This window comes from Schistocerca serialis, chromosome 6, assembly GCF_023864345.2.
Source record: "Schistocerca serialis cubense isolate TAMUIC-IGC-003099 chromosome 6, iqSchSeri2.2, whole genome shotgun sequence".
NCBI lineage: Eukaryota > Metazoa > Arthropoda > Insecta > Orthoptera > Acrididae > Schistocerca > Schistocerca serialis.
This window is the reverse complement of record NC_064643.1, coordinates 477,441,220-477,466,884: the sequence shown is the minus strand read 5'-3', so window position 1 is coordinate 477,466,884 and position 25,665 is coordinate 477,441,220. Positions and strand designations below refer to the sequence as shown.

At 39.0% G+C, this 25,665-nt stretch overlaps 1 protein-coding gene across 1 annotated transcript in view; it reads left to right on the top strand.

The window, feature by feature from the left end:
- The first annotated feature begins 4,855 nt into the window (after positions 1–4,855).
- LOC126483815 (nuclear pore membrane glycoprotein 210) overlaps positions 4,856–25,665 on the top strand; it is a 260,572-nt gene continuing 239,762 nt past the window's right edge. The window contains exon 1 of the mRNA XM_050107008.1: positions 4,856–5,061. Within this exon, the coding sequence (XP_049962965.1) occupies positions 4,886–5,061 (176 nt within the window). The 5' untranslated portion in view covers positions 4,856–4,885. The remainder of the gene's footprint in view (positions 5,062–25,665) is intronic.

Here is a 25,665-nt window from a genome sequence, read left to right as displayed (position 1 = left end):
TGGGTCTTTGGGTTGTGAAATAATTAATGTTCTTCTAACACTGTTAACAAGGAGGATATAAGATAAACATCAACAAAGGCAAAACGAGGATAATGGAATGTAGTCGAATTAAGTAGGGTGATGCTGAGGGAATTATATTAGGAAATGAGACACTTAAAGTAATAAAGGAGTTTTGCTATTTGGGGAGCAAAATAACTGATGATAGTCGAAGTAGAGAGGCAATGGCAAGGAAAGCGTTTCTGAAGAAGAGAAATTTGTTATCATTGAGTATAGATTTAAGTGTCAGGAAGTCGTTTCTGAAAGTATTTGTATGGAGTGTAGCCATGTATGGAAGTGAAACATGGACGATAAATAGTTCGGACAAAAAGAGAATAGGAGCTTTCGAAATGTGGTGCTACAGAAGAATGCTGAAGATTAGATGGGTAGATCACATAACTAATGAGGAGGTTTTGAATAGAATTGGGGAGAAGAGGATTTTGTGGCGCAGCTTGACAAGAAGAAGGGACCGTTTGGTAGGACATGTTCTGAGGCATCAAGGGATCACTAATTTAGCATTGGAGGGCAGTGTGGAGGGTAAAAATCGGAGAGGGAGACCAAGAGATGAATACACGAAGCAGATTCAGAAGGATGTAGGTTGCAGTAGGTACTGGGAGATGAAGAAGCTTGCACAGGATAGAGTAGCATGGAGAGCTGGATCAAACCAGTCTCTGGACTGAAGACCACAACAACAACAACACTGTTAACAGATCCTGAGAGAATCCACATCGAGCATGTCCATATTTTTTCAAAAATTCTGTTTCTGCCCAAATATCACCTATTACAGGAGATTTTGTATGGCATTTAGGGAGTAACATACCAGACATTCACCGAAAGCACTGATATTCCACTGTCTGAAAAAAAAGCTAAATGGCGTATTCATATTTGACGATGTCGCTGTGAAAAAACGAGATGAGATCCGCAGATATTTCTGCTTCAGTCGTCATAGGAACGTCAGTATATTTTATTTGACCCATACATAATCAAGGATCCTGAAGCAGTTGGTCCAGGATAATGCGAACCTTATCATCACTTTCAAACAGGACAACCTAAATTTAAAACATATTTACCAAGCACGTGTAGGAACTGAAACGTCATTGATTGAATTCATTACCGCATATGGGGACTGCTGGAATAATTCACATTATGGCTTTCCGCTTATAGATAAAACTAAGAAATTGAATGAGGACCGATATAGCCGAAACTTCAACGGGGTTCTCCATAAAAGGCAGTGTATCAAAACGTAACTGTATCAACATTCTGTAGACTAAGGACAAATTTGTACATGTGTCACACACTCGTTCAGAGGAGACAGAGCACATGCACCCAGGCAATCAACGGTACATTACTGGAACTGGAAAGTGTAATTGAGACAAAGCTACAAATGTCGAGGTAATGAATGCTAGATTGTGAACTATATGTCAGTTAAAAAACTGAAGAAGTCAACGCAAAACTGAAAGATATGTGTTGTCATAGCAAGGCAATAGCTAATGCACCAGTAGCCTCGAAGAATACAGGGTGAGTCACCTAACGTTACCGCTGGATGTATTTCATAAACCACATCAAATACTGACGAACCGATTCCACAGACCGAACGTGAGGAGAGGGGCTAGTGTAATTGTTTAATACAAACCATACAAAAATGCACGGAAGTATGTTTTTTTTAACACAAACCTACGTTTTTTTAAATGGAACCACGTTAGTTTTGTTAGCACATCTGAACATATAAACAAATACGTAATCAGTGCCGTTTGTTGCATTGTAAAATGTTAATTACATCCGGAGATATTGTAACCTAAAGTTGACGCTTGAAACCTCCGACGTTCAGTTGCGTGTTGTAACAAACACGGGCCGCGGTCGGCGAGCAGCATCTGCAGGGACATGTTTACGATGACGACCGCGTTGACGAGTGTGGCTGTAGTGCACTTGTGTGGTTTGATCCAGCTGTCGCAGTGTCCGCATGTAGCGCTTGCTGCTATTGTTATTCTGCATTCGTCTCCACACGTAGACCAACTGTAGTACACCGTGTTACCAGACGTCTGTGATGTGTAGTGTTGTAGGAACTGTGACCATGGTGTATTCGAAATCTGAAAAGGCGGAGATGATACTCATCTATGGCGAGTGTCGACGAAATGCAGCTGAAGCCTGCAGGGTGTATGCAGAACGGTACCCGGACAGAGAGCATCCAACGTGTCGCACATTGCAAAACATCTACCGCCAACTGTATGCAACAAGTATGGTCGTAGCACGCAAACGGGTCCGTAACAGGCCCGTCACAGGAGAAGCGGGTGCAGTTGGTGTGTTAGCTGCTGTTACCATGAACCCACACATGAGTACACGGGACATTGCGAGAGCCGGTGGACTGAGTCAAAGTAGTGTCATGCGCATACTGCATCGTCACCGTTTTCACCCTTTCCATGTGTCGCTACATCAGCAATTACGTGGTGATGACTTTAATCATCGAGTGCAATTCTGTCAATGGGCATTAACAGAGAATGCGTTGCAGGTCTACCTGTTTACCGACGAAGCGGGTTTCACAAACCACAGGGCAGTGAATCTACGGAACATGCATTACTGGTCCGTGGACAATCCTCGCTGGCTCAGACAGGTAGAGCGACAGCGACTGTGGACTGTAAATGTATGGTGCGGAATCATTGGCGACCACCTCATTGGTCCTCACTACATTGCAGGGGCCCAAACAGCTGCAACATACATCGCGTTTCTACAGAATGATCTGCCAACGTTGCTCGAAAATGTCCCACTGGAAACGCGTCGACGTATGTGGTATCAGCATGATGGTGCACCTGCACATTCCGCAATTAACACTAGGCTGACCCTTGACAGGATGTTCGACGGGCGTTTCATAGGACGTGGAGGACGCATAAATTGGCCAGCCCGTTCTCCTGATCTTACACCTCTGGACTTCTTTCTGTGGGGTACGTTAAAGGAGAATGTGTACCGTGATGTGCCTACAACCCCAGAGGTATGAAACAACGTGTTGTGGCAGCCTGCGGTGACATTACACCAGATGTACTACTGCGTGTACGACATTCATTACACCAGAGATTGCAATTGTGTGCAGCAAATGATGGCCACCACATTGAACATCTATTGGCCTGACATGTCGGGACACACTCTATTCCACTACGTAATTGAAAACGGAAACCACGTGTGTACGTGTACCTCACCCCTCATGGTAATGTACATGTGTGTCAGTGAAAAAGACCAATAAAAAGGTGTTAGCATGTGGACGTAATGTGCTGTTCCAGTCTCTTCTGCACCTAAGGTCCATCACCGTTCCCTTTGGATCCCTACGTAATTCGGTGCTCTCCGATACACACGATCGAACAGCGGAGGAGTGGTACTCAAGCGTCAACTTTAGGTTACAATATCTCCGGATGTAATTAACATTTTACAATGCAACAAACGTCACTGATTACGTATTTGTTTATATGTTCAGATGTGCTAACAAAACTAACGTGGTTCCATTTAAAAAAACGTAGGTTTGTGTTAAAAAACATACTTCCGTGCATTTTTTTATGGTTTGTATTAACCAGTTACACTAGCCCCTCTCCTCACGTTCGGTCTGTGGAATCGATTCGTCAGTATTTGATGTGGTTTAAGAAATATATCCAGCGGTAATGTTAGGTGACTCACCTTGTATGTAAGTTGTAAACCATTTCAAAAACAGCTTAGTATATAGCAGCATATCATCTATAAAGCGTGAAGTTATTGAAGTGTGCAAGGTTATTCGACGGAAGTTAAGATTCTTAAAGTTAGGGCAGTTGCAACGAAATTAGCATCTCTCTAAAATGTTTAAGCTTCTAATCGACAGTCTGAAATGGCTGTCATGCACTTTACATGCAGTTTCGCTTCCTTCCACGGTTATAAGGGGCACACAAACTGAAAATTTCCCAGTATCCTAGCAATGAATACAAACATTCATTTACATTACCTACAATTGTGCCTATGTGAACATTTCATTTCGTATCACTACACAATGCTAATCCAAAGTGTTTGAATAGCACAACTGACAGAACGTAGCATGTTTTTCGCTTTTGCTACTACTAAATACTGATGCAATATGTGGGACCCACGCCAGAAAAGACTACCACTACGTAGAAAAGAGTGAGGTTGAATTATAACAGGTTTGTTCGAATGGCGACAGAGGTTAATGACAACGCTGCAACTGTTAGAGAATCGAAGCTAGAGGCCACATATCTCGTGCAAACTACAAGGCACAGCTTGTAGGGCAGGATCTATGAATATTACCTATTTATTCTATAAAGGCTGGCATATAAAGTACGGCTAACAATACTTCGCACAAAGATGTACTATATAAGCCGGTTTTATTCCCACGTACCATTCTTGAATGTACTGGGAACAAATCTAAGTATATATGAGAATAAAAAGTACCCTCACACCATATTGTGATCGACAGGATATAGTTGTGGGTGAACATAATGAATAAACATACGGACTTCTGCACCTATCTACGGACAATTCTTTTTTATGATTATTATGCAAAAAGAAATAGTTATGTCAGGTTTGTTGGAGTTTGAAGTATCTTTTTCCAGGGCAATAAGCTGAAATTGGGCGATAATTTTATTTCAAAAAGGTTGCCCATAGACTTTACAATCACTTACCAGTCCCAGATTTATAGGAAAAATGAACGATAATTACAAAAGAATAAATGCGACAAAAGCTTCGTGTCATCCCATATTGCTCTATTCATTGTATCTGCGAGAACATTCCCTTGCTTATGTCGTATACATACTGTGGAATCACACCACGTGTTTCCATCTTTGGCTATGGGAGGGCTGTTTGGTTTGGTTTGAAAGACAAAATTATGGCGGGTGTTCGTATATGGATTGTGTGTTTGTTTTTGTTATTGTTTTGCTTTAAAAGTGGAGTTCTTGGATCAAAATTAAACGTGCCACGAGTTCTTCTACCATTGTTCAATAGCTTCAACACTAATTTTACCTTGGAGGTGGTGGACGCCGCAAGTGGAGGCTGTTATAAATGGTAATCCATTTTCAGGATTAATTTAGTGTTATAAGTTGTCGGCAAAACAATTTTCCTCCATTCTTCAAGTTGTTGTAGGTATTTAGTAATATGAGGTCCATAGACAAATCATGAACCATAATGTTATCTTATCGCGAGTTGCACATTGACTAATCTTGGGTTTTTGGAGCCGGTACATATGATGATGAAAAAGACCGAAATAAATGTGCTGTGCATATAGAAGTATTGGCAACTGGTTTGTCGTCAGGATAGGAAAATAATGTTTCATCTCGTTTTCTAGGTTTATATGTAAACCAGAGGTTAACCGAGAAACGCAGCAGCATTTCTCCACTGACAGCTATTTTCTGAGAAGAGCTTGCGTGAACAAGAATTTTTTTTAAATTATTGCGTGCGAAGCCCTTCCGGTTCTAGAGAGTGTAAATAATGGTCGAGATTGAAAGATAACAAGACTTGATCATGGAATTTCAACAACGCTCACAATCTGCATGATTGTTCCTAAAACAGATCTTGGTTTCTTGGTTGTCAGTCGAGTAGAAGGATCGAAGCAGAGACTTTGAAACTTCTATATGAATCTAGGGTGGCTTACTATACTTCTGTTGGTTGAGAACTGAAGGTTCCCTCGGTGGTTCAGGGGTGAAAAACACATCAGAGATGGTTACCCAAGTAGCTGATTGTATGTATGGTGTCGACTGTCCATCCAGTACGGATGTTGATAGGTGTAGAAGACACCGAAGTACCAGTGTAAGACATGAGGGAGGCCACTTCCCAGAGATGAGACCATTAAAAACCTAATGGTAAACAGCTGAAGCATTCATAGTGAAGTGCTAGAATGTGAAGCGTTCTTCAAAAGCAGTATAAAAAATCTGGCTAAGATCTGAAATTGACAGACAGATTTTATGGGTAAACATAAGTGTATATCGAAAGGATAGGCTAGGCTAATGGGAAACATGTAGAGGTGCTGCAAACCAATCTCTGTACAGAAGGCAACAATAACAAGAACAAGGCTAATAGGAATTGGAGGTGGTGTATTCATTACAGTAGACAAGAAACTGACTCTAAAGGCATGAAGATAGAAATTGAAACTGCATGCATGATTGTTTGAATGAGACTCAATAGTGAGGGTGCATATCAGCTAATGACTGGGTCCACTCAACTTCCAGACTCACTCCAAGATGTACCTAAAACTTTTAAAAAAGTCTCCGCTGGTTAGTATGTTTGTTCCCCAATCATAGCATCGTTATTTGAGGAGACATTGTTCATCCAACAATTGATTAGGATAACTTTTGTAGTTGATGAGTGCCACAAGACATCCAGCAAAACAATAGGCCTAATTAAAGCAGGCTCTGACAACTACTTAAAGTAGAAAGTTGCGGGATGAAATTTAAATGTATTAGGTTTTTGGGAAGGACCATGTAGAGGAACAGTGGCTCAAGTTTAGGAGAAAGTCAAGTGTTCTCTGGAAACAGATTTTGTGAGAGAGAGTGTATAGTAGTGTGTAGTACTACTATTGTGCATACTTTTAATGTGTCATATGGCTAGACAGTTGGTCAATCCAGCATAATTACGGCACATGACAATGTTGAGCATTTGTTGTTTGAATGGGCATGTTAAACTCTATGGCCCCCATGGTGCTTCTCAATAGAAGTAGGTTCTGTTCCATCACCAGGTAAACTTACGCACCGTTTTGTCTCTTTGTCATCAACACCAAAGTCCATCTGTGTGCTCTCTTAATTAGTCACCCAACCTTAACTGATACCTGGCACAACTTGCTCGCTTGTTTAAGTTGTGAAAACAAAAAAAGCCTTTCCGGTTGGGCAGCTGAACTTGACCCTTTGAGGCCATATGACTGTTCCTAATGTTCAAATTTATCAGCTGCTGTGCTAATGCTGTATAGTAAATCACAGTTGTAGACCAGTTGTAGTTTCCCAATATCTGATCTGTGAATGGAAACCTCCCACTTCCTTTACTGCAGTTTAACCTCTGTGACTAACTAATCTCGTTAATCAGATGACAAATATCTCACTAAGTGTTGCGTATCAGCACGGGGTCAGTGCAGATGGGACAGAGGTAATTGTAAGAACAACAGGGGGGGGGGGGGGGCTCTCAAATCTTCATCCAACTATAGTGCTAATTATTACAGGAAAGTGTTAAGTTGTGCATCAAAACGGTTTAGCATTAAAATTATGAAAATGTGTGTTGCAAGATGAGTCAAGCAACATATTAACTACCTCCTTCATACAGTGCTTGAAATTATCCTGACAGCTAAGTCAGAGACTTTTGGGCTCATTTGGAGGCTTGCTGAGAGTTGTTCTTTCTATATACTGTTTACAAAAGTGGTAATGGTAGTGGTATGAGGAGTACCCTCTTCTAGAACTTTAGGTAGCTGGCAGAGTACGAGTGTTGACATTGCTGGACTAGGTTCCAAATCTCAAATACAGTAAAGGAATTAAGAGTGTATTACCCTAGCAGGAAGTTGGAAGTGTTTCGGAATAAAGTAAAACTTCATCACATTTGTCATACAAAAGTGTCAAAGCAGTTTACTATAAAGTTATCAGACTGAAGATACTTTTTTTTTAAAGAGACATAACCAGGAAGTCTTGCATATAACAACAAATGGTTAATAGGGGACTACTTTACCCCCAGCCACATCATGTCCAGGCAGTGACTTGACCATTTCTCTCTGGTGTGATTCAAGATCTGTGTTGGCACTGCATAACATTCTTGAGAAAGAACTGATCAGGGATCTATAAGATTCAATGGTGGAATCTCATAAGCTGAAATTTGCCTCTTCATTGCATCCAAGTCATGCCCCATGGAATTCAGTTTCACAGACGTTCCTGGCTTGTCCGTGCTGTGGGTCCCTTCACCTGTGAGAAATCATCTGCTGTAACAGCTCACTGTGGACTGACATTGCCAGTCTGAAATAGATAATATGGAACAACTGCACACCCCTTACGTCAAATATGAGGCACCATATTGTTACTTCATGTCTGCAGCTCATTGTCTAGTGGTTAGCATTACTTCTTCTTGATCACTGAGTCTTGGGCTTGAGTCCCAGCTGTGTTTGTGATTTTCTTTGCTTCGAGACTGGGTGTCGGGGTTGTCCTCAACATTTTATCTCATCTTCTTTGATGCACAAGTTTCTGAAGTCATGTCAGATAGAAAGACTTGCACCGAGTGGCTGAACAACCCCAGGACGTTCTCCCAGCCAATAATGCAATACAGTCATTTCATTTTTTTCACGAGTTCATCTGTGTCCATTAACAATGTTTCTTTGGTGGTCAGTGGAGATTTGAATATCTCTATACACATCAGATATGATGGATGTCTAGACTAGGACCCTACCAGACCAAAACTGTTCTTTTTTCCTAATATTCCTGTGATTATATAAGCATGAGCTCGGGAAGGTGTTGTCTGTCTGTAAACTGAAAATCAAGCAGTGGAGGAAGTTGCCTTTCCCAGAGGAACACTACAGCTGTCATATGTGATGACTACGACTCAGTTTCCCCTCTAGCAATATAGAACAGTGTGCAAGGATTTCTGTACATTCTGTCCTTTTGCATTTCTTGCCTTTGTATTCTTAATAACTCATATCTGCATTCCATGTAGTATCAACGCATTCTGTGGAAAATAAACATCCTGGGGCATCTCTCTGTAGTGCATTGCCAGTGGTTCATATGACATGCTGCAGAGTATTGTCATAACTTTGTAAGATACTCTGTAGCCCCTTCTCGTGACATAGTGGTGTATATAGAGTGAGGAATCATCTGTTCCATCTTCAGTCTACAGACCTGTGATTGAGGGAAGTGCATGAACACAATCTGGTGACCTACCTTCCCTTCTACTGTGTGACATCTCCCACAACACAATTATTCTTTAATATGGCTCTGCTGTACTTAAATTGTACACGCGTTTAATATCTGTTGTTAACCCACTTCATTTAAAGATAAACATTAATATTATACTGTTAAAACAATATTTGTACTATTCTGCAATTTTTCCATTCCCTACAGCGCAGAAGTTATTAGTCCTAGAGAAAAGGAAAAGAATAGGACCTTTTTTTGTAGAAAATTTGATGTGGTTTAATTGTGTACTGGGAAACATTTTTGCTTGATGTCGTGGTTGTCAAGTTGTTATAGAAAATGTAAAAAGTGACCTTTAAGCTTCCCTCCTCCCTTCCCCATCATTTCAAATCCTCACAACCCACCAACCAGGATTTTTAGTGTGTTGTACAGAACACCCCTTCCCAGCACTGTGTAGGAATTTGCAACTACATGACTTTTCCCCTAATTAATCTTCTTTGGTGTTCGTTCACTGTGTCACCCCAATAATGCAGAACAAATGATGTTCCTGTAGCATTATGTTGCCAACTTCGCTAAGATAGTACAGTCTTCTCACAGTTTTGGTGCAAATGGCATCCCAGGGGGAGGGAGAGGCGGAGGGGACTGCATAAAAAAAATTAAATTCAAATAATTGTGAAAATATCCTTAACAACAGTAAGTCTAGATTGGAGCCAGTGATGTACTTAAAAACGGTTGGGTGAAAATTTGGAAAAACAGTGAGAAGTACGTGCTTGAACATAAATGGAGATGCCAGCCAAGCCCACAGAGGGCACTGTTGCATTTTACCACAGATGACAGCTGTACAGTGCTCTCAGCCGAAGTATGTGGTGTTTCAAGAGGCACTGCATCAAAGATTTATACTGTGTGAGTCATTCCACGTCAAGTCAACACAGTAATTTTATTTCCCCTCTCAGATTTTTATAGAACTTGGCACAAAGGTAGGCTACATTTACAATAAGAAAATACCCAGTTTTATTAAAATATGTCAGCCCATTTTGACAGTACTGCAATGTGAAGTTGTTAAAAAACTGCCATGATTTCAAATTGCTCTAGGCCTAACACCTTTCCCAGTTAAGCTAGAATGATGGTACATAGCCTATGTGATTTTACGGAAATTTCCGGCAGCTTTCCACTGATGTACAACACAATGTGAGATTGAGATGAAAATTATCTTTCAGATTTAAATGAAAATTTAAATTTTTAATTTATCAAAAAGTGCATCTTCAGAATTTTTCAAAAAGTGATATATAGCTCTCCACATTATCAGTAACTAATTCCCAAAGTATGAAAGAGAGACTCTCATGGGTTCACACTTTTATTATATTTGAAAAAATACATAAACCTATTTCACTAAAAAGATGACTTTTTTTATAAAATTTATAGAGTTTCAATGCCAAAATCTTCTCTTTGGAAACATAAGTTTACAAAATTCTTTTTATTCTTGTACTGGGTTGCACTGCCATCTGAAAAGTGGTACGTCTTCTGTATCCCAGATTGAAATTTGCTTTTTAAAAATTGAATTAGCTTCTTTTGAAAACAGGTGATGCTGCAATCACTTGGATGGGTTTATGTGTATAGTAGGTTGGTGGTCATAATGTTCTGGCTGATCATTGTATGAGTGATCTGTCTGGGCAGGAAGTAGCCTATATGGCCATATTCACAGGATGGAACAACTGAGAAAGACAAAGGAGAAACTGCTCAATTATCTTAAGAGATGCCGTTTCATGACATCGTACCAAAATTCTTTTTGTTTCAACCACATTTTGGTACCAGGAAAGCAAGTAACATCTTCAAATGTTCTAGCCATTCATTACCGAGAGAAAGAATCCATCCTCTCTGTTCCATCTTGGAATTTAACAACAGACCGCTATTCGAGAAACAACTGTGGGTGGCATCCAAGTTATCGGCAACTGATTGCGCCAGCATCAACAAACTGAGCTCACACAAAATAAATATCTCGCACTGTGGTGAGCCTGTCAACACATATCTTCAATAAGGCAACTACAGATGTGTTGTCTAAGGGTGTAAACTTCATCCCAGTGCTTACCAGCAGAGGACATTATACAGGCTTTTGAAGTGTTACTCCAAAAACTGGCTCAAGTAGAAGCAGAGAAGATGTGACGACAAAAAGAGGGAGTCGCCCAAAGTGTACTGAGGAACAACAAAGATGATGTAATTTTATAGGCAGACAAAGGGAATGGTGCAGTGTTGGACACTACATCATATGTAGCCAAATGAGCAATTAGCTGATTGATCCCAAGCACAAATAACTGAGAAACGAACCCACAGCAAAGGTTGTGAGACAGAGCTCTAGAATCGATGTTGACACAGCTATGGGGCTCATGTCGGAAGTTCCAGTGCCACCAAGAATATATGGAGTACCAAAGGAACACAAGGAGAGCTGTCCTTTTAGACCAATTGTCAGTGAGGTCGTATTGCCCAAATATTATCTGGCCCAGAAATAATACTGAGTTTTGTGTTAAGAATTCTACACATCTCATCCAGCTGATAATGGAACAGCAAGTACTTGTTGTGGTTAGTTGTGACATAAAATCTTTGTTTACCAGTGTGCTTATAGCTGAAACTATCAACATCCTACAGGAGCAAATACTGCCAGCCATCTGTAACCTTGTGCTGTTGTACTTGTGTTCAGCTCATTTTAGTTGGCATTGCAGATTTTGTGAGCAGACAGATGAGATGGCAGTGGGATCTCCCTTTCACCTACAGCAGCTGAAGCTTTTGAACAGATCACACTAAATCCTGTGCCACTGCACCCATGCTGCTGGCAAGGTAGATGACACGTTCATCATATGGTCGCATTGGGAAGCGGAAGTCCACAGATTTCATGAGCCTCTTGACAGCTTACATAACAACATTCAGTTGGTGGTATAAATAGAAAACCTGGAGTGATCCCTTTTCTGTATTTGGAGGTGTATAGAACATCTAGTGGGAAACTAGGATGTAAAGTCCATAGGAAACTGACACGCATGAGCAGATACCTGCACCCAGATTTGCAGCACAGTTCAGCATTTAAGAATGCTATGTATGCTGACAGCCCAGGCTCAGTGCATTGATTATGCTAACCACATAGAACATGAACTGAACGAGCTTGAGACAACATTCCGTACAAATGGATACAACAACACAGATTTACAATGAACTGTTAGGCACAACAAAGACAAAACAGTTAAAGGTATAAAAGAAACTTCCTGTAGCTCGCTACCGTATGAGAGAGGCGTCACTGACTGTGTGGATAAGATTCTGCATCACGGACTGTTCAGTCCCATAGTTCAGGGTGGCTTCAGGATCAGAGATTTGTTGACGCCTACAGAGGGAGGAGTTTTTAATGTGTTTCAGGTTTTCCGGATTGTCCATACTATTTGTAAGTGATTATTCAGCCGTATATTCCTGTGAATCAGTTGTAGTTCCCGTTGTCTGACTTGAGGTATAATTGAGCGTTTGAACATCAGTCAGTTTTAATTGTTTTACGGGTTGTGAGCTAGTGTGATTTTACAAGTGACCTTGGATGAGACAGGGAGAGAGTGATTGCAGTTTTATGAGTTTGCTACTTACTTCTTACATTTTCAACTTTTAACCACATTCGTTTCTACTAATTTTCATAAGCATGATGATAACCTCGCGCCGCTGAGCACCCCTAAACCAGAAAAAAAAAGACCAACCAACCACACACACACACACACACACACACACACACACACAAAATGACATTACTCATATGATGCTGTAAACAAATTTTGGGATTCCAGGTTCCATGCCAAGCTTTAATTAAATCTCTCAAGGGTATTTCCAACATGAGATGAGAGATATCGGCCATGACGTACTGTCTTTGGAAAGATATGAGGATGAAATGATTGAAATTTCTCATGTTGAAAAATGAGAAGGATCAACTTCTTTTACTTGTTAAAACCAAGATCGCATTAATGCTTATTAATTTTCGACACGAGGTTTTTACAGTCTTTGCTGTCATCTTCTGGTCTTCAAAAATTATTTTGACAGAACATGTTCATTGTGAGTTGGAACCTCATCCAGGTTGTCATATTAGTGAATAAAACATAGCACATTATTCACAGGTTTGTCATAAATAAAAGGTTGATGACCAGAAGATGACAGCAAAGCATGTCGATACCAGCTGTTGAAAATAAGTAAATATTTATGTGATCTTGGCTATAAAAAGTTTTATAATGAGGAGGATGAATCAAATTGTGTAAAGCAGATACGACAAATTACTCATCATTTTATAATAGATATTGTGAGTTTCTGGTGCACTGTTTGTAGTATTGTTATGGTCACCCATTTAGAATTGTAAAACAGAAAGTGCATATGTTTTCTACAGTCCTCAAATGCCCCATTAATTACAACTGGAGGCATAATTTAACTATCATAAGTCATTTAATTATGAGGTTCCTTTGTTTGTGGCCATGTAGAAAGTCATGTGAAACTTCTTAATTTTGTTCCAGATCAATCTAGTGAATATCTCCTTTCACAGAATTAACAAAATTATTTCCACTTTTCTTTTTCTCACTTCATTATATTGTTTACTAGTGCACAAGACATTTGGTTCCATGAAAGTGGGTGATTATGCTGTTTACAGTAACTGTCTTTCCTTTGAGGCACGGAGTTCAATAGTGTCAAGAAGCGGGATCACAGTGTTATACCACATCTTTCATTACTTTATAATTTGTTGGTCAAGAGGCTTCTTCCACTTTCCATTTGCAGTTACAGTATATTTGTAACATTTTAAGTAAGATACTTCAGTAAAAAAGCAATATGTAATGGTTTGCATGCTGCGTTGGTGGAAAATTTTCAGGTTATAACTATAAAACTTACACTTTAATGCTTGGTTGTCCTGAAAAAGTATTTGGATGTGAATATCCTCTAAGTAAATAGTGCTGTGAGCTGTGCAACATGGAGTGTGGTGAAGTGGCTGGCGTCACTAGCTCATGTGCTGCAGGTTCCCAGTTCAAGAGGGACCACTAGAAATTATTTATTATTTTGTTTTTATTGTTTCCGGAAGGTTATTGAAAATGTAATGTTCACATATTCTGGAATATTTGATCTATATATAAATACCAGCAGTGTGGAAATTCAAAATTTGTTTAAATAACTGCACTCTTTGTCCAGGAGGTCATTTCTTTTCTGGCTGTACATTGATATCAATAGTAAAAAACATGCTTTCAGTTCTAAGTATTGTGCTTCATTGACGACACTACTTTCAAATTTGGATTGGATATGAGTTTGGTTTCGATGCGACCAATGTTAGACTGAATCAAAAGTGTTGTGTCATCCTTTTCCTGTTGTTTGTGAAGCTGAATTAGTTCTACATCTACATCTATGCACATATTCCACAAGCTACCATATGATGAATGGCAGAGGGTAACTTATACCATGGCTAGTCATTCCTTACCTGTTCAACTAACAAATGGACAAAGATATTTGTCTAAATGTGTAAAGCTGAAGTATATGTGCCATTGATATCAGAACCACATTTCTTATGCTCCTATAATGTAAGTCTTTCTTACCATGTAATCTTTCTGGAAGTTTTTCCTAGAAACACTACACGAAATAAGATTTTCTTCAGTTACAGCTGTGATCAAAGACAGGTTCAAAGTACCTTGTTTGTTTGTTCTTTTAATGCTGTGGAATGATAATTACCTGATTCAAAATGATCCTGCAAAAGATGCATTATGAGGAATACTAGTGTCACAACAGTGGAATAATAATAATTGAAACCAGTAGTGTTCCATCTAAGGTGTTGCAACTGAATATTCTACTCATGCCTGCTACCAGAGTTGTTGGAGTGAAGAATAGAAAATTGACACTGTGTTGTATTAAACTGAGGCTCTTTTGAAATTGCTGGGGAATGACAATCTTATGAGGACACACTTTGCTTGAGAATTTGAGAGTAAGAGCAGTTAGACATAACCCCTTCAGTTTCTTTGACGAACAAATTGTCTTTTGCTCCTTCTTAAAAGCAAATTCCTTGCAGATTCGGTTACTTTTTTTTCTTGTGGACTATTACCAGTAACCTCCCCAATCTCAAATGATATAGTAGTATGTTGTCCCTTGCATGCCCCACAGTGCTCTTGGCTACATCATTGTTCACTTATTTGGTCAAATTGCAGACGATTGAGGATGTGGCTGCTGGTGCATATTTCACTACCTGACATCTAGTTTCATATATACACACCTAATTTTATTTTATTTGGACATTGTAGCTCAAAATGAGTACTTATAATACAGGTTATATATAATTCTGAATTACTTTTTAGTTAGCTGTTCAGCGACTAATTGTTTAATATTGGAGGCAACTTGATCTAGGATTTTTTTTCCTGTGTTAGTTCAGTGCACACATTGTGTATAAACCATTGCTAAAATAAGAAGTGAGATGGAATTAAAACACTCAATATTTACTTATTAATGACTCCAGTTATATAGGACAATGTAAACTCCAGGTAGGAATATCAACAATGTAGAAAAAGTCAATTGCTACTTATCATAAAGAAGACACATTAAGTTGCAGACAAGTGCAATTAAAAGACACTTACATAAAGCTTTCGGCCACAACCTTCTTCAGCAAAAGAGAAACACACACCATTCATACACACAAGCAAGCACACCTTATGCACACTTGGCCGGCAACTCCAGCATCTTGGGCCGGAAGGCATTCTGGTGTGCGGTGCTGGAGTTCGCAGTCATGTGTGCAAGAGGTGTGCCTGCTTGTATATATGAATGGTGTGTGTTTCTCTTTTTCTGATGAAGGCTGTGGCCGAAAGCTTTATGTTAGTGTCTTTTAATTTTACCTGTATGAAACTTAGTGTGTTTCTTTACAGTAAGTAGCAATCTGTCTTTTACTACATTGTCATTTGTGTAAGAAAATTTCCTACTGGAAGATTATTCCTACTTTCAACCTGTTGTGACCAGCTGGAGTTACTACATTTACAATATTGCTGTGTTTTCTGGAATTTTCATATGAAATTGTTGCTCTACAGATATTGGCTGCAGGCCAGTACAAGGGATGCTAAGATGGTTCAAAGAATTTTAACATGCAGAGTAGTACAGGATGATTCGAAAGTGATGTCTCATAGGGCATATAGGGTGAACCAGAACTCAACCAACAGTCTTTCAGAACTAGTAGATGGGACAAAAAATATGAAAGGCCTATGGGCTCTAAGATGCGTACCGTATGAGCTGTGGGCACCTGTTCATCTTCGCTACTGTGAAGCACATCTCATATTCTGAACAAGTGCTCATAGCACTTTCGGTATCCACTTTAGAACCATTGTTTGCCGAAAAATATTTTCTGTGTTGAATCTGTACTAGGCATAATCCGTATCACTTCAGGCAGTGGGTTACCTTAATAGTCTTGGATGTTACTGAATTTAGCATATGTTAAAATTCAGGAGTAAGTAAGAAACACGTTTTTAAGATACGAATTTTGGAATTTTTTTTAAAATGCTGTATCTCTGAAACAGTTCTTGATATTTTGTTAGAGTTTTTTTTAATTTGAAAGACAATTTCTTTATGGTTACAATGGTATCTTCGGTTTGGACATATCTGTCGAAGTTCTTATGCTGTCACCTTTTGAATTTTTTTTTTTTTTTTTTGTAATTTACAGATTTTTTTTTCAAAAATGCCAATCAAGAAAAGTTAGATTTTTTTTCTGTGGATCAGTACCACAGAGTACTATATTCGCTGTGAAGGAGAACGTCCACTTTTAAGTTGGACAGGTTTTATCAATTTTTTTTTAACTTTCTAGGGTAATGTACGTCTTCACTGAAGTTGTTTCTTACTAATTTCTTTGTTACAATGTTTATTTATGTTGTCTTTGTTGCAGTTATTTCTTTTCACTTTCATTGTTTGCAGATATTTCTTACACTGTATTGTTGTTTCTTTGTTGTGGTTGTTCAATGCAGGTTTCTGTATTGTAGTTGTTCAGTGCTAATTTGTTTACTGTGGAGGCTTGTAAGAAATCCAAGACTATCCAGTGAGTTCTGTGTTTTTGTGAGGAATTTGTCAGGTGACACAGTTGCAGTGTGTATTGTGAGAAGGACTGTTTGAAATGTCTTCTGAGAGCGAAGTGTGCTGACTATTTGCATATCCATAGAAGAGTGATACATAAAACAAACAAAAAAACAGACTTTGTTCAGGTTGGGAATAAGTGTGCTCATTTGAAGACTCTGTTTCAAAGCGAAGATGTTTCCAACGATGACTTTTTGTGTTCTAAATGTTTTGACAGAATAACAACAATGGTAGTATCTGAACAGGGTGAAGCTTCCCATGGCGCAGATGATATAGATTTTGCATCAATAGAGGAAGAATTAAATACTCTGAATCAGTCAACAACAGAGGTAGGTGTGTTAGTCCTGTTAAGAAACTGTGATCAGCGAAGTTTAGTCATAAGTTCTACGCATAAAGAAAGCACAGAGAAATTACTGAAGCTATGGATGAATACACTACAGCAAAACTGACCACACTCGTCAAAGCAGAGATTCCATCTTCAGAAGAAAATGAACCAAAGAACTCTTGTATCTCTTGCCAAGAATTTTTCACAAATATCAATTCAACTGTTGAATATTGTGCATCCTACAGTGAGAAGGTGCAAGTTTTAACTATTATTCCAGAGATGTTTTCAAAGAAAACAATTTTGAACCACATTCCATCAGTATCAAAATACATGGTAGACAAATCAAGAAATGTGAGGTCTGTAAAAGGAGTCTTTGTAAGACCAGATGCCTATTATGGTCATCCTGTAGAAGCAGCTCAAGTTCAAATAGTGCAGTCATTTTATTTGGAAGATAAATGGGACTGTTCTCACCAGAGCGCAAAAAAAAAAAAAATAAATAAATAAATAATAGTAATAATAATAATAATAATAATAATAATAATAATAATAATAATAAGGTGGTTGGTAGAGGTAGCACCTTTGCTTGGGGTTGACTCAGTACTGGTCCTCACCACCCCAGGGATGAGCTGAGGAGGTATGCAAGACCTTGCCTCTGAGGAAGCTACGTCCAAGACCGTCCGTGCGTGGTGAAGAGCCACATCCTACACGAGGTGACCCTGTTAACGCAGAACACGGCGGATCTATAGGAGAAAACCTTGAAAAAAAATCTCACATTCCAAATCCTCAATGCGTCTGCACTCGAGTCGAGCGGCAGCGAGGTCAGCGTCTGTCCATCTAGTAGGTGCGGCTGTATTATATGCTCCAGGAACTGACAATCCCTGGTTCTAAACACCCAGTGGAAACACTGGACCAAAACTTACAAGCTATCATGAGTCGTGAGAGTAATGACAGAATTACCCCAGGTGGTAACCAATCCACTCGTCAACAGACGACAACTGGGTTTTCGGATTCTTGGGAACCCGGGCCATCACGATCAAAGTTCTCAAGGAAACTTCGTCCCAAGGTTCCCATGTACATTGGTACCTTTAACATTCAGACCCTAATTCAACCTGGAAAATTACACAACTTAGTAACAGAGCTAGACCAACAAAAAATTAAGATCTTAGCGTTACAAGAAACTAGATTCACGGATGAAAATACAATAGACTATGGAAACTATCGCATCTTCAAGAGCAAGACTGACAAACGAATTGCCAATGGTACGCCACTCCTGGGCATGGCATTTGCGGTGCACGGAAATATATTAGGCTCTATTAGAGAGGTCTCTTCCATAAATAATCGCCTCATGACCATGCGTATCCAGTGCGCCAACAAGAAATACACATTGGTAAATGTTCATGCACCCACAAACATAGACAACAAAAAACGCCAACTACAAACTGAAAATTCTGGACTAAACTTGAAGATGTCATGGCCAAAATTCCCCGGGATGATATCAAAATCTTAATGGGAGATTTCAATGCACAAATTGGCAGAGAGAAAGAACACCAAAAAACTGTAGGAAAATATCCAGCACACAGATTCACCAACAGAAACGGACTGAGATTTATTGAACTATGCCAACAAAATAATCTAAAAATAATGTCTACATCTTTGAGAAAAAAACCTAGAAAACAAAAGACCTGGAGGTCCCCCATACAAGAGATCGGCGAATATCAGATTGACCACATTGCCATCTCCTATTTCGTACAGAAAGAGATCCATGATGTCCAAGTCCGCAGAGGGGCGAACATTGACTCAGACCACTACTTAACACGCATTAAAGTGAAATTCACCCCAAAAAAATTCTATCCGAAGAAAACACACATGATAAAATTTGACACACAAACAATCAAAGAAACCAATCTGAAGGAGGAGTGGGAAAAGGAACCAGCTGACTCTTGGGAAAAATTTCGAACAAAAATTACAAAGAAGGCAAAAGAACTGATTCCATTGAAAAAGAACACAAAACACCCCTGGTGGGACTCTGGATGTGAAAAAGCGCTGGAAGAAAGAAAGAAAGCCTTTCTGAAGTATAACAGTAAAAAATCCCCGGAAAATCTAGATCACTTCCACAACACCAGAAGACAAGTAGCAAAAACAATCAGACAAGACAAGAGGAAGTACCTCAAGGAACAGTGTGAGTCTATTGAAGAAAATTTCAGTAACTATAATGTACGAGATTTCTATAAGACCTTTGCTGGGAGAATCAATGGATACGGCTCACGAAATCTATGTTTCAGAAAACCAGATGGAAAACTAGCGCTCACAAATCGGGAAAATTGTGAGGAGCTGGCAAGATACTTTTCCGGACTCCTCAATTGCCCTGAACCTTCTTCAAGATTCCCTCAAGAAACTGCTATCTACACAAATCCAGAATCCCCACCACCTACACTAGAGGAGATCCAAAGACATATTCATAGACTGAAAAACAACAAGGCATCCGGAGAAGATAATATCACTGCAGAACTACTTAAAAATCTTGGACCAAATTCCCTCAAAGAACTCACTCAAATCATCACAGACATTTGGCAGACAGAAAAACTACCATAAGATTGGAAATGCGCCCTAATTCATCCACTGCATAAAAAGGGAGACATGGCAGATATAAACAACTTTCGAGGAATCTCCCTTCTCCAAGTCACTTATAAAATCCTCTCAGCTTGTCTTCTTCAACGAACACAAGAACAACTCGAACACAGTATTGGTGAATACCAAGCTGGCTTTCGCCCTCACCGATCCTGTGCAGAACAAATTTTCAATTTGAAGACAACACTAAAATACAAAGCAGTCAGAAACAGTCCGATCATTTGTTCCTTTGTTGATTTCGCAAAGGCTTATGATTCAATCGATAGGCAATCTCTCTTTATTATCCTTGAGGAGCTAGGACTCGATCCGAAAACCCTAAACCTTATCAAAGAAACGCTCACAAACACAACTTCTAAGATAAAATTCCTGGGTGAAATATCAGAGCCCTTCCTGATCAAAACCGGCGTCAGACAAGGTGACGGCTTGTCTCCACTCCTCTTCAACCTTGTCTTAGACAAAGTCATCCGAGAATGGGAAAAAGAACTGAAGAATCAAAATTACTGGAAGCCTATACAACTAGGAAGATCTAAAGATGGTATTAAAATTTCATGCTTGGCATTTGCAGATGACGTGGCCATTCTAGCAGAAAACGAGACCACAGCAATTAAATAGATAGACATTCTCAAAGAATGCGCCGAAAAAGTTGGGCTACAAATTTCCTTCCAAAAAACCAAATTCATCTGCTCAAAATTTGAAACTCAAAAACTGACTACAAAATATGGACAAATTGAGAGAGTTCCATTCTTTAAATACTTAGGCAAGGTCCTAGAACCCACAGGGGGAGAGAAAACTGCACAAAAAGTTCGACTGCAAAAACTGAAAAGAGCATACTGGAAAACCCACAACATCTACAATAAAAAGTGTCTCTCCATTCACTCAAAAATACGACACTACAATACAGTAATCAAGCCCGAAGCACTATATGCGAGCGAAACACTCACACTCCATAGAAAAGGCGACCTGGAAGGCATCCTGAAAGAGGAACGCAAAATTATCAGAAAGATTCTTGGCCCAAAAAGAACGGAAGATGGATACAGGTTACAGTCTCGGAAAACTACAGAAAAATTATCTAACCTCGCCGCAGACATCCGGAAAAGAAGACTAAAATTTTACGGTCATATCCACAGACTCCCAACACCCAGACTCTCCCACAAAATTTTAATATACATTGAAAAATTGAAAACCATACCCTGGATACAAGAAACCAAAACAGATCTAACAAATGCACAAATAAATTCTTCAGAAGTTATAAACAGAAATGTATACAGGCAAAAAATCAATAGTTGGAAAGTACAACCCGAGAATGAAGTTTGCAAGAGACAGGGGACAAAATGGACAGAGGAAAGAAAGAGAATTCATGGGGAAAGAATGAGAGAAGTTTGGAGAATTAAAAAATTGAATCGGAAAAGCTTTGCGTGATCCGTATGGGTCCAATCGCACATAATAAATAATAATAATGTAGCTGTAACAGTTGAAGGTCAAAAAGTTGTGAAAGTGAAGAGATACAAGACTCACAGTATTTAAGAAATTTTTGCAATTTATGAGAGCCACTATACAATTCACATATTGGAAGATCAAAATTTTATGCACTACAATCTAAGTGGGTAGTTCCACACCCACCTAGAGATGTCTGTTTATGTGTGTACTGTGCGAATTTTGAACATTGTGTGGTAACTTTGAAGAAAACTTACTGGAGCATGTGACATATGACACCTTGTGTGGGCATGTGAAGTCATTAGTAGTCTGTGACATGAAGTGAGAGATGTGTTTGTTTCTAGAATCTGGTGACTGCCCTGGAAAGGGAGGACTGTCTTTACAGACATTTGATCAGGAAGACGTAGCAGATAACTCTGCAAAAATTACATATGGGACATGGGAGGAAAATAAACTAGGCCTACTTAAGAAAACTGTTGCCTTTGACAGTTTCATTGATGAACATGGTAAATGGTCAGTGAAAGTAGTAGCACACCAGCATCTGAAGAAATTGCAACAACAGCACATTGCAGAAGTGAAAGGGTGTGTACAGGCTGAAGAACTATGTTTAATGCTTCACTGTGATTTTGCTGAGAACTGGTCTGTGATTCTCTCACAAGAAGTACAAGAGTATCATTGGAGTAATGGCCAGGTTTCAATTTTTACAGGCGTGACATATTTTCAAAACAAGACCACAAGTTTTGCAGTTATAAGTGATGACATGGGACATGACTCAGCACATGCTTTGGTAGCAATGCACAAAATTCTTCAACTGCAAACAGGGCAGAGAAGATCGTCATTATTTCTGATGGTGCTCCTAATCACTTTAAAAATCGTTACCAGCTGTTTGAATAGAGTAAGTCGCTTATGCCAACTGACAGGGTATGCAGTACTACTGGTCATGGGAAGGGTCCTTGTGATGCTACAAAAAATAATCTTTCCAGACCAAATACAGATGTGAGTCAGAATGCTGGAAGGATTTTACGAGAGACATGAGATCTTACACATCCTCAGCCCTCATTCTTTTGTCCAAAGAGGAAATCGAAGAATTCTGTGAGTAGAAAAAATAAGAATGGTTCAAACAAACTACTTCTGTGAAAGGACTTCAGAAGACACATTTTTGGACTTAAAGTGATGGGCGAAATCATATTGCATGCACTTTAAAGAGTGAGAAAGAAGAAATTTCATTTGTTTGGCTAACACTTCAAAAACAGCAGGATGATAATCAGATTCACAACCTGAGAAGCAGGATGTTTGTGACGTATGTATGACTGTGAGTGGTGGGTTGCAGAGATTATAGACGCCAGTTATGAGTTAAACAAAATTATAGTAAACTTCATGTTACCACATGAACCAGCTGCTGGATACCGGTTTCCAGCTGAAGGACAACAACAATGGCATCAGTGCATCTTCCTGTTAACAATGTTTTGAAGATTGTAAGTACTCCAGTTCCTATTGGTTCAACAGTTAGATACTGAAGCTGTGGAACACATTTTTAGTTCACTGACTGGCTAATTTCAGTAGGGGGGGGGGGGGGAAAAATATATATATATATAAAATAAAATAAAAAAACTTTAAGTCTTTGGTTTTTTCACATACATCTTGGAACCGTTTAAAATGCTTGAAAAATGAGTATCTTACTCAAATTTTAAAACTAAAATTATGTTAAATAAGGCTAGGTTTTGATTTTTATGAGGTTGTTATGTGATAAAGTGGTAATAAAACAGGTTTTATGTGTGGCAAACATTTCAATTGTTTATAAACCTGGTTCAACCTAAAAGTGAAAGCTCTCCTTTTCAGGGAATGTAGAACTATACGGTATTAATCAATAGAAAAAGAAAACCAAAATTTTATGGATTGGCATTTTTGAATAAAAAAATTTTTTCTGTAAATTATAAAAAAAAAAGGTTCAGAATACTATAGTAAAAGAACTTTGACAGGTAAGTCCAAATGGAGGATTTCTTTGTAATCATACAGCAATTATCTTTCAAATAATTTAAAAATTTTTCCAAAATTCGCATCCTCAAAATGGTAAGGGCAATGTCATCTTTGGAGGGCTGTATCTCAGAGCAGAAATTTTTTTGGAGAAAAAAAATAAAAAATAAATAATATGATTCCGTACTTAGTACTTAATTTTAACATATGCTAAATTCAATAACATTTGAGACTATGAAGGTAAGATTTTTTCCTAGCCTGCCAGAATTGATATGAACTATGCCACTAGCACCTCTCAAAATATTGAAAGTGAAGAGTTCGCTGTAGAAATAGAGAATCATTTCACAGTATTGAAGATGAAATAGTGCTCATAGGTATGCAGTTAAGAGCTCATGCTTACTACACACTTTTTTCTTTTTTCGCACCATACTAATACCCCTTAAAGTTCATTGGTTTGAGGGTAAATCACTTAAAACTTGCACCACAAATATTGTGGAAATGGAAAGTGCTATTGATGTGCAGTTTTACAGAATGGATTGGTAGGCAGGGGCTCGTATTGTTAGCCAATAAACAGATTATACTAATACTTAGAAAGTCTATTTTTTGTGCATACAGACAATTTTTAAATGGAACAAATGTAGAGAAATTGAACTAAATGTAGAGAAAAATTAGAATGCCAGTGGTGTTTGCTGCAGGATTCTAGTGGGACTAGCTTACAAGATATCGTATTTTCAAAAGTTTGCACACTAACACTCATTTGTGTCATTCAAACTGCGTAGTTGCTACGTATGATGTTGTTATGTTTGCTTATAGTGTGCTTGTATGTTTCTTGAGTGCATTATGACATGCTAGTGTGTTAACGAGTGACAGACTGAGCAGTCAGTTGTGAGTGGATGATGGGACTTATCAATGCAGGGAAAGCCAACATGCTCATTTTATATGGAAAGAGTAGGAAGAATGCAGTTCATTCTTGTACTGTGTAATAGTAATAATGGCACAAGGACGTGGCATAAGTCAGACAAGTGTCCAGTGCATTCTCTTTCAACATAGGTTCCATCTCTATCACATCTCTCTCCATCAAGAGCTTCATGAAGACAATTATGAGAATTGTGTTAACTTTTGTACATTGGCATCAAGACAGGCTACTCCAGATATATCATATATCTTGTTTTGTGATTAAGCCGAATTTACCAACCGTAGACAGATAAACCACTGAAACATGCACTACTGATCTGCTGACAATCCCCAGTGACTTCATTAGGTGGAATGTCAGCATCCATGAGGTGTAAATGTGTGATGTGGGATAGTAAATTATCAGCTCATAGGCCCATTTTTCATAGATGGAACACTGAATACGCACAAGTATCGCAGCCTCATAACAGACCATCTTCCACAGATGATAGAATACGTTCTTCTGCAGGCTAGGAGGAGCCTGTGGTAGCAACATGATGGCTGTGCAGCCCATAGTGTACAAAGTATTACAGCATGTTTTCACCAATTGTTTCCAAATCATTGGTTCTGATGCAGAGGACCTGTACCTTGACTGGCTCATTCCCCAGATTTGGAGCCTGTAGACTTTTTTTCTGTGGGGAAAGCTGAAACACTCTGTCTACAAGGACATACCAACTACAACCAATGATACACAATGATATATTAGTGCAGCATGCTTGGACATCTCCGCTGAAATGCTAGCACGTGTGCAGTAGTCATTCCTTTCCAGACTGGAAGTGCGTATTGCTGCTGCCAGTGGTAATTTTGAATATATCCTGTGATTGTCAGTTGTCTCGTTACTGGTCAGAATCCACATAACTTGCGTACGCACATGTGTTGTACTTTACTGCTCCCACGGATATTTTACAAGTGTCAGTGTGTCAGTGTGGAAACTGTTGTGGTGTAACCACAAGTACCAGAATGAAGATGAAGAACACAAGAGAAGGCGGTGAGACGATGTTGGCCAATGTTGCGCTGATTAGGACTGCATCATGGGAGGAGCGGCCTCTGCAAGAAGAGAAAATATGTGCCGCTCCTGCCAGCCTTGGCCACTCATTATTAGGACAGTATTAGGAGCATTCACACGCGGCCTAGCAGAGAATGCTACGATAACATTTATTAGTGATCCACAAACTGTGTGACGAACTTGCATGAACACTGTATTTAGCAAAGGACTCTGACTGTTATTGCATGTCGCCCATTACTTGTGACAACACGTTGTAAATACAAGTTAAGTATTGTTTCTTTTTATATGTAATACAAACTACTAATGTTATTTGCTTGAATTGTTGTATAGCATTCCAAGAACACAGCATCCTTTAGGCACACTGTATGGAATGAGTGGGCAGGGCCCCACAGAAACTTTTCAAA